The 10789-nt window shown below is 37.1% G+C and overlaps 1 protein-coding gene across 1 annotated transcript in view; it reads left to right on the forward strand.

Annotated features, from left to right (window-relative positions):
- Positions 1-8946, forward strand: part of LOC148817386 (transmembrane protein 51-like) — a 41728-nt gene extending 32782 nt beyond the window's left edge. Inside the window, exon 3 of the mRNA XM_088938473.1 lies at positions 7663-8946. Within this exon, the coding sequence (XP_088794599.1) occupies positions 7663-8110 (448 nt within the window). The 3' untranslated portion in view covers positions 8111-8946. The remainder of the gene's footprint in view (positions 1-7662) is intronic.
- Positions 8947-10789: the final 1843 nt, after the last annotated feature.

A 10789-nucleotide genomic window follows, 5' to 3' on the forward strand; every position in this document is an offset into this window, starting at 1 on the left:
TATTGAGCAAAATGGTTTAAATAATCAAGGTCATTGATGGAAAACCTGTATGAACCCGTATATTTTGTAACTAGTGGAACCTCCTTTATTGACAAATAAGCTCAACCAAACGCTGCTGATCACACCTGTGCAGCAGTTAGAAGGTATTTTGGACCATTCCTTTATACAAAACTGTTTCATGTACTGTACAGTATATTTTTGGGATGTCTTGCTTGAATGGCCTGCTTCAGATCACACCACAGCATTTCAATGAGATTGAGGTCAGGACTCTGCCTTCGCCATTCTAAAATATGGAATTTCTTATGTTTCAGCCACTCTTTTGTTGATTTACCCCTGTGTTTTGGATCATTGTCATGTTGCATGACCCAACTTCTTTTGAGTTTTCGATCACAGACGGAGGCCCTGACATTTTGCTGTAGAATTTCCAGATACAACTTGGAATTCATTGGTCCCTCAATTGCAAGCCGTCCAGGCCCTGAGGCAGCAAAGCAGCCCTACACCATTATATTCCCTCCACCATGCTTCACAGTTGGGATAGGGTTTTGGTGTTGGTATGCAGTGTTTTGTTTTCTCCAGACATATTGCTGTGTACATATACCAGAAAGTTCAACTTTTGTCTCATCTGTCCATAGAACTTTGTTCCAGTAGTGCTGTGAAACATCCAGGTGGTCTTTAGCAAACTTGAGATGGTCAGCAATGTTTTTTTTTTAGAGCAGTGGTTTCCTCCGTGGTAACCTCCCATGAACTCTTGAGCATGGACGTTACCAAGTGCAAGAGATGCCTGCAGATTCTTAGCTGTCACCCTAGGGTTCTTTGTCACTTGTTTGAGGATTGTATGGCGTGCCCTTGCACTGATCTTTGTAGAATGCCCACTGTCTGACTGTGGACTGATGGGGCCCCAAGTCTTTATAAATCCTTGTATAACCCTTTCTAGTCCTATGAGCTTCAAAAACTCTTCTTCTGTGGTCCTCTGAAATCTGTTTTAATCAGGCCATATTGCACTTCAACAGAATTCTGTTGTGAAGAGCAGGTAACCAAAATTGTGTGATAGTTTTGTAGTGAAGGCAGGTCAAACCAACACCTGACTCATTGATGGGTGTACCGGACTCCAATTCCCCTCTTTTCAATATGTCATTATTCTAGAGGTTCACATACTTTTTCTATCAGTGACCTTGATTGTTCAATAAAGATATGGCAATGTAAAATGTTGTGTGTGTATGTAGGTGGCACTGTGGCTAAGGATCTGTGCCTGTGGCTAGAAGGTTGCCAGTTCAAATCTTGTGGCTGGCAGAGGAATCCTACTCCATTGGGCCCCTGAGCAAGGCCCTTAACCCCAACTACTCCAGGAGTGCTGTATAAATGGCAGACCTTGCGCTCTGACCCCCAGCTTCGCTCCCTGTCTGTGTGTCTCATAGAGAGCAAGCTGGGGGTATGTGAAAAGACAAATTCCTAATTCAAGAAATTGCAGTATATGGCCAATAAAGTGATCTTTCTCTAAGACTCTTTATTTTTGTTATTATGACTTAGATGAAGATCAGATCACATTTTAGGAGCCATTCATGCCGAAATCCATATAATTCCTAAGGGTTTACAAACTTTTTCTCACAACTTCAGTATTGGGGGGAAAAAAACATGTAAAAAGTGCAATATGTGGAATATCACCAACCTCTGAATAAAAAGGCCTGATTACAATTTGCTAAAAAAGTACAAATATTATCCAGTAAGCGTTCTAGAACAAAAGGTTATAGACATATGAGACAAAGCAAACCTCTACTAAAGTAATAAGGTGAAATTGTGAAGAAAGGAACAAACTGCAGATGATGGATCTGTGAAACATGGGAGAGCTGGTGTCATGGCTTGGGTATGCATGGACACCTCAGAAAATGACACATTCATCTTTATTGATGATGTAACTAATGATTATAGCAGCAAAATTATTTTAAAAGTGTACAGAAACATCTTGTCTGCCTGTGTACAAGAAAATGCCTCCAGACTCATTGGTTGGAGCTTCATAATGCAGCAAGATAATTAAACAGTGCACACTGCTAATGCAACTAAATGCTAATAAAGTTAATCGAATAGCCAGAAAAGGAGACTGGAGTTAGAGACTGGGGTTAGAAACTACACAAAAACAACAAATAAAAATGGCAGCTCACCTAAAATGTCGGGATGGAACACAAAGTAGGATTATTCTAAAATGATAGAATATGTACATACATATACTGTATATATACACAGAAATACCCAGAAATAAAAGGTGACCTTCTGTACTTTTGCCTCACATTCATCTCCTCATCTCAGAACTAAAGTGCTTGACTTCACTATCCTAATATGTATGGAGGGCACTGTATTTTTACAAACATAAAAGTATCTTTGCAACTTTAAAAAGTATTAGAATGAGAAAATTTACACAAGAGCCTAAAACTTATTTAAACTTCTACTCCTGAAGTTGTACTGCGAGCACTCGTGCTCTTTTGTATGTAACATCACCACAGTAAGACAGTGGCGTAAAGAGTTCTATATTTCTTTTCTTATCGTGTCTTATAAACAACATCCACTCCTTGATCAATTATCTCCTATTAATTGGGTTTAGTGCACTCCCTTCATTAATAGTGCATTCAATTCATTAATGTTCTTAAGTAACAGTGATATTCAGTAATGTACAGGTTCTGTGTGGTAGGGATTGTAGTGACACTAGTTATACGAGCATCAGTGATTGTACAGGTAAGATAGTAGTATTCGGTGTGTTCAACTTCTTTTCTGTTTATGACCCAGTTTGTAACTTTGTATTTCAATTAAACCTTGTTTAAATTAAACTTAAGTACAAGCAAATGAAAGTAATGTACCCTATGGATGTGTGTATGCCATGTAAAAATATATTGGATTAAAACTGGCCTTTATTTTTGTATGCATGAGGTGGTACATAGCATTAGGTTTTATATTGTAGGAGAAGCTAATGCACTGTAAAACCCCGTACTGCGTTAAATTATCTTCAGATTAGCGCGAAATACTGCAGTATGTGATTGGCTGGCCAAAATGACCGATAGGCGGCTCTCGTGGTGCATTGGTTGTTAGTGAAACGATTACTTCATTTAATCTCTTTACTGTGCATGTTTAAATCTACTTAATATTGAATATTAATATGGAATTTTGCAAATAAAGGGAATTTTTGGTAACTGAGCACAAAAATAACAGGAGCATAATGTCTCTGAACATCATAAATTATATTAATTTAGGAATATAAACATATTATGTAAACTGTATATGGCTGGTATTGGTAGTTTAAATAAAAAATACACACCAGTATTCCACTTTCTTCATAAACATTTTAAGCATCAAAGTCTTTCATTCGGTTACTTACTGTGGTTGTTTTGGAAGGGTTTTTACGTGCTCCTTCTGACTATATTGTTTATATACTTTATAAATTTATAATGCTTTAACCCTTTCTACAGTATGAATATTTGTGCTCATTATCGCAGTAAAAAAGCATTCTTTTTAGAATTTGATTAATAGGGAATATAATATGGAATCGCATATCTAAAGAAATTAATAATGGTATTTAAGGATTTATTTATTTTTATATAGCTCAAATTATTACTGTAGTCCACTTTCTTTGTAAATATCTGCATCAATTTGACTCATTCACCCACGATTACTTGGAAACATTTTGCCTGCCCTTTTCAGTTATAGCTTAAGTTAGCAAGTGGTTCGTTGGTGTAATGGCTTTGGCGTGTGATTTGCATGCTGGAGGTTGGGGTTTGAACCCACCTCCCAGCATGAGCTTTCTTTTAACAAATAAACATTTATTTGAAAAACTAAAATAGTAAATATTATGGACACTATATTGCATTTTGTGGTATTTCTAAATATCACAACATGTTCAAAGTTAAGTGATTTATTAATAACAACTAATAATTTCAAACTGCTTGTATTTTAAAATTGTATTTTGGTCGGGGTGATTTGTCACTGTTTTCACACCCTTCAATTTATTGAATGTCTATTTTTGAGACAGGGTGTTCCAGACCTTAATTTCTGAAACTCTCTCTGTAGTTCCTATTTTCACACAGATAAGAATAAACTACATATGCAAATCTTTTCACAGGCGGAAAGATGTTCTGTGCTCTTACCACAGGACGCATTGTTACATTTTTAAGCATCAGTCGAAGCATTCTAAAGTTCTGACTTTAGACAGTCTGTAAGTTGAAGATTTATAGAGAAGACACGTTAAGTGTTTTCTTTCCAACTTGGAATTAACTTTTACCTACTACTATTCCATTGCAGCTACTTTATGTAACGCAGCTCCGTACTTTCACAGAGGCTAGGCTAGGTGTTACACCCCGCTGTGTTTGACATGTAGAATAGACAGTTTGCCAGTTCTGGAGGATGGGAATGAATTTTCAGTAGCATGCTCTGTTGTCATTGTTGTTCTTTAACCTAAGGCTACCAGCAATCAAATGTCCTGTTTTTTCTTAACACTTGTTTTTCCCATACTGTAGTTTTAAAACTTGAACAAAGACGTGCCACATGCATACAGCACGATGTTGTATAGTTTTAAAGCCACTACAGTATAGCTTGTGGGAAATACATTTATTTGTACTGCATCAAAGTTTAACTCTTCAGAATGCTCGACATTACAAACTCTGAGCATTTCATTGTTTATTACAACAGTGTCAACAGCAATGTGGTTAAAAGGAACATGTCAAAATATTTCCAAAATAATCACTAGTGAACGAGTTGAGGGATTCGGTAATAATAAAGAAATCATAATGATAACCCAGAGTTGTTTCATGCTAATCATGCAATCCAACTGAATGCAGGACACTTAAATCAACACGAAAATACTTTTTATATATAAATGAGTTAAAAACACTTTTTATGCACGAAAAACGGGTGGTTTTTCTTCCACGTGATCACCTTCGAATCTTTGAGTAAGCTGTTCTTTTTATTTCTTAAACATTTTAAACACTTTAATTTTGTAAAAGCAAAACACATTCCATACAGAAATAAGATCATGTTTTCTACAGGTGTTAAGCAGATCAGCAGGTTGCTGACAAAATAGCGCACTGTCCACTCACCGTTAAGACCATTCTTCAGCTTCTGTTTTTTTAAAAATATTTAGAAAAGTCTCATCTATACAAATACCACAGCCTATTCTCAATTGATTTTTCTGAATGTCACACTTAGTTCAATATTTAACTTACATCTAAATAAGAAAAGTCAGGTGTTAGCATAAACTCTATTAGTAATCAATACTATTAAAATTTGCAATGTAATAATTTGTTGCACTTCTTCCACATCTTGCAAAAATACTAATTTACAAGGATTTGTTCAAATATACGTTGACTCTGACAATCAGAAAATAAGTAAAATACAAATTTATAAAGTAACAAAATGAAGGTAAAATATAATTTGAAATTAAGACAGGATACACTTTTTTTTCTTTGTCTCTTCCTATCCTCACCCACTTTGATTCAGACACAATGATTAAAAATGGGAGGGAATGTTTTGTGCCAGCCAAAACCAGCCATTATCATCTCGCACCAGAGGGAAGGGAAAAAAGCTGGTAGTGGTTGTCATTTATTTTAGTCTCCATCACTCTGCCCAGTGATATACCTTTTATATGAACAAGATTTAGTACCTGGTTCAATTTTCAAAACCTTATTTTGAATTAATCGAATCCCAGGTGTGTTCATAAATTACATACTATCCCTACATCTTCGAAACACCTGACCATCTACTGTAAAGCTTTCAGTGCTTTGTTTCTGTAAATTCCAATCGTAGCAGGGGCAGGGTGTGTTGGGAAAACATTAATGATGCAATTGAATTGGGGCTATGTATTCTTCACACCTGAAATATTGTTTTCTCTGAAAGCATTTTCTTCCCTTTTTAGCTGATCCTTACCAGACTACACATGCATACACAGCTCCCTATGTGAATTCTTGTTCTTGACTGAGAAAGCTTTAGAGAACTTTTACAACCATTTTTATTTTCAACAAATTGTAAATATGACGTTTACATTGACATTTTTATGAATTTTTCACTTAAACGTATGGAGGAGTGTCGGCTGTCAAGGAGAGCTCCCCCCTTCCCTCCACAGACAGACTGACAAAGCAATTGGGAAGTGTTAACTATCCAGCCATTGCAAAGGGTTCAACTGCAGCAGCCACAAATAAATAAACTTTTTATTAAACTTATTTTTTATTAAACGCATCGGTCCTTGACTATGGTTAAACAGTACATATGATGTCTGGTGGAGTTTCACCATTCACTTTTCTGTAATCTGTACAGAACTGTGTCGTCTCTTCAGTGTTTGGTACCAATAAACAGGGGGGCATCGTGTTGATAGGCTGTTCTCCGATTTACTGGCAACTGTAAAAAAATAACCATTCCCCCCTCCCTTGTTTAATTTAAAGATTTTGCCAGAAACAAGCTCTCAGAGCAAATCGGGTGTCTGAGCTGAGGTCTCCTTTAGCTCAGCCAGCTGGTTCCCTGTTGAATGACGCTGTCGGACTGGGTTCAATCCCAGGCGGTGTACTATAGTTTAAAGTTTTTTTTTTAAATTCCAAGTTAAATTGCTGATTACTGGCTGCTGTCATTTGGATTAAGAAAATATATAGATTTTCTCAATTCGGATGTAAACCTGAAAGAGACACATCATGTTCTATAATAGTGGACTATATTTATGTATTTATATATAAACAAACCGAAAGTAATGCTCTGATCGCATTTTGAACCGCTTGGGTGCACATTACAGTGCTCATTGCCACTACAAGGGTTTTTTTTTAATTAAATGAATGTCAAAATGTTTTCAAAATGTCCACTTTTATACTTTAGCTGCTTAGGTATATTAATATGGAATCGTGTAACTATCAAGTGGTGTTAAATCACTACAACATGTATCTTTTTACCTAAACAGCAAGTGGTGTTCTTACTACAGTATGTATTCTTAGAAAAGGATAAAACGTTATAACACAGTATATAAGCTTAATAATGTTAGAAAAAGCAAGTTAAAACTAGAACCCACTGTAAGTTACCAAGTTAAAGACTTTGATGCAGAAAATATTGATCATTAAATTGTTTATGAAGAAGGTGGAAGGTTGTGTACTTTTGTTCAACTGAGCAATCTTGCTTTTATAAAATACATTGACTTTTTAATGTTTTATGTTTAACACGCTGTAATACACAGTTTAAAATTATTAAAAGTCTATACAATATACAACTTCAAAATTCTGAATTGGAAAAAGATTGATCCTCAGCAGTAACCGGTATTCGACACCGGGCGACAGCTCAGATGCTGTACATGAGATGTTAAGCTTTATTAGCTCTACCTGGCGGTTTTACAAGGTACTTCCTGATACTATTATCCTATTTAAAAAAACATGCGGTATGTTGCGGAACGTCCACTGCGTTTTAACGCAGCGCACCTCGCTCATTTTGAATGGTTGGATCTGTATTTTGCAGAAAATTATTTCTTGCTCTTATTTTCCTTGCCCATTATTGACTAATTTATAATCCTATTGCAACATTTCAGATGTCACAGACTGCATTCAAGAGTAACAGGCATTCAAAGACAGCTCATTGCTGTAAGTGATGTGATTGGCTTGTTTCAGGGTTGTGCTGGTGCAGATTCTGACAACTGAGATTGTGTGTGTTTGAGTGCAGGCCAGAGGTCCCTGTTTCAAGGTATGATGTGCCGAGCTATGAAGAGGTCATTGGCAGCCAAGATTACCCAGTTCGACAAAGCAACCTGCGCAACAGCACCTCCCTGCCATCGTATGAGTCACTGGCTGATGCCCTGGACAATGAGACCAACCCACTGCCAGACAACATCAGGGAAGAGCCTTCCCAAACTCTGTCACTCCCAGCTGCAACCCTGCCACCCCCTGAGCCACAGCCCCCACATGTGACCACAACAACAATTCAACCTTCTAGCCGGAACTCCCATTCTAGCTGGAAAATGAAACCTCTCAAAGTGAGGCGAATTAAATCTGAGAAGTTACACCTCAAGGACATCCGGCTCAACATACGCAGCCCTGCCCAGGGAGGCCTGGTCACCATTGAACCCCTCACACCCCCTCCCCAGTATGAGGACAAAGTGCCTGAGTTGTGAGGATGTCTGTTGTCCCTTGGGGAAAGGCTGCTGTTGGGGTGTGTGCTTTTCCATGGCATGCCTTGTTTACCAGGAGTTTGTGGCAGGGTACCCCAGTGGATATAGTATACAGGGCACCCGTTTCGTTTCTCTTATGAGCTGGTGGGGGGAGGAGGCACAGCAATGCTGCATTCTGCCGTTGTCACTGTTGGATTTTTGAGACAGGCAAATGGGATCACATCCAGTTGGCACACTGTTTCTCAAGCACACTACTGGCACCTTGTTTGATTTCAAGAAAATCAATATCTAAAGCATCTATTTTCTGCAATGTTGACTTTGTGTTTCATGGTTGAAAATGGTATACTGATATATTTGAGTAGGGGTGCAATCCCATAAGACATGATAACCTGGGTTAATGCAAATTAACTCTGTACAAGGTGATGCTGTCACTATTATTTGTAAGATGATGAATTAACTCGTAATAGAACTGCAAGTTTGTAGTAGCAAATTCCCAAATAAAGCTACATTTATTCTAAGGACTAAAATTACAGCTGGCATTCATCAACCTGGACTTCAAAGAACAGCTACTGAAGCTACTATTCAGATGGCTCATCGCACTCCTTTCCTCTCCAAATATTGATATACAAGTTAATCCTCAGGTGAATGGTGGTGCAGCATAGTATCATAGTAAACTAGATTACTTAAATCTGCAAAATGATTTTTTTATATGAACGGTTTTTCAAATACACTTGAGCTTCATTAAATTGAATTAGTCTGAAGATGTGCTATCATGTTTTCAATGTCTTCATTACTCTTCTGTGCCACAAAATAAAAATTATTTTTTATTGTGCTGCCTTTAATTCCTGTGAATGTGTTGCTGTCATACTTGTTGAAAACTACTGATTTCTAATAGTTTGAAATGTGTAGCTCTGATCCTGTGTAGGTATAGTGTATGCTGAGATGTAATATTGTATAATTTACACAACAAAGATATTTTTCAAGCACTTAAATATCCCAAAGGGATCACTTATTCCTCATTCCAAGTGCTTCAATGGAGTTTATAACAAAAGTTCAGGAGAGATGATAGCAACCAAGTTCAATCAGCTGTCAGTAATTAGCAATCACACCTGGTGTCATTTCCTCTCCTACACACTATAAATACTATATGTGAGCCGTTTCTCTCCCTTGCTTGCATCTTTTTGCATGGACCATTGTATGACCCTGCTTTACCTATTTCCTCCCCCAACTTTGCAATGGATATTCCTGTTTTCTGTTTCAGTTAAGTTTTTTTTTTTAAAATCTTGTCCAGAAATCATCTTCTCCTCATGTTCAACTCTTCGCGTGCTCCATCTTCTGCTTTGATATTTCAATTACCTGCTTTTCAACCTCACCCACCCTTACAGGTCTTTTTCAAGATACCATGTCTTTCCGAAGACTGAGATCTGCCGTTATCATTCTGTTATTTTTTAAACAGCCTGGTATTTCTCCTTTGAAACCAGGTTGCTCTGTACAAACACTAATTTGCAGTGATGTTTGCAACTCGCAGTTCGTCCATTCTGAAAGCTTTCGGCCCATTATCATCTGCACTGTAGCAAAACATTTCAAATCTCCGTTAACAAAGTACCATTCATGATATTGTTACAAATGAGGGGTTATGAAAATGGTGAAAATCGAGAATTGACCAAGCAGTTTAGTCAATCAGTGGAATAATTATTCATTAATTGATTTGATTTTTAGCAATATATTGAAGCGGCTTGTATAAGTAGAGGAATGTGAATTCTTTCTTTGGCACAGATTTGTGGATATGAGTAATAATCCAGGCACACTTGGTTAACACTATACAACATACTTTACTTTATGTACAGTATTTATGTACGGTTTACAAACAAGGCATTTCAGAAGCCTAACATTCTAAGCATTAAACTCTTATATACCGTTTGAGGCCACACAAGAGATGAGCTGCCTTCTAACTGCAGTTAAATTTTTTGCACCCTGGATGCCACCAAATAAATGGGCGCCTATATCCCTATCTATAAAAAATGCACCCTAAACAGTAAAAATGTTTCTAACTGAGGTACAGTGCCATGAAAAAGTATTTGCCCCCTGATTTCCTTTATTATTGCATATGTCACACTGGATATTTTCAGATCTTTAGACAAAATTGAATATTAGATAAAGGGAACCTGAGTGAACAAATAACACTTTTTTTATTATGATTATTTCATTTATTTAATTAACAAAGTTATCCAACACCCATATCCCCTTTGTGAAAATGTAGTTGCTCACTTACACGTAATAACTGGTTGCGCCACCTTTAGCTGCAATGACTGCACTCAAACGCTTCCTATAATTCAATATCAGTCTTTCAGATCGTTACGGAGGACTCGCAGAACTGCTTTAATTCAGAAACATTGGTAGGTTGAAGTTAGAAGTGTTTACCCTTCCAAGTGTCACAAATGTTTATCTAAAATCTAAGAGACACTTCTCAGTCACATAAAGCTGTAACAATATGCATGTAGGACATTGCTTTTTTCCCCTATGAACTCTCGGCTCTTGGGCTTCCAATAAACTTGCACATCTCCTGATATCATTATCATTACACTTCAGTCCAGTGCAAAACAACTGATCTGCTTCATTGGAACATGCTCCAAATAACATGCAGGAAAGTAAAAAAACTGCTTTTTTTGCATTCACCTCCCA

The sequence above is a fragment of the Atractosteus spatula genome, chromosome 20 (assembly GCF_055471065.1).
Source record: "Atractosteus spatula isolate fAtrSpa1 chromosome 20, fAtrSpa1.hap1, whole genome shotgun sequence".
NCBI lineage: Eukaryota > Metazoa > Chordata > Actinopteri > Semionotiformes > Lepisosteidae > Atractosteus > Atractosteus spatula.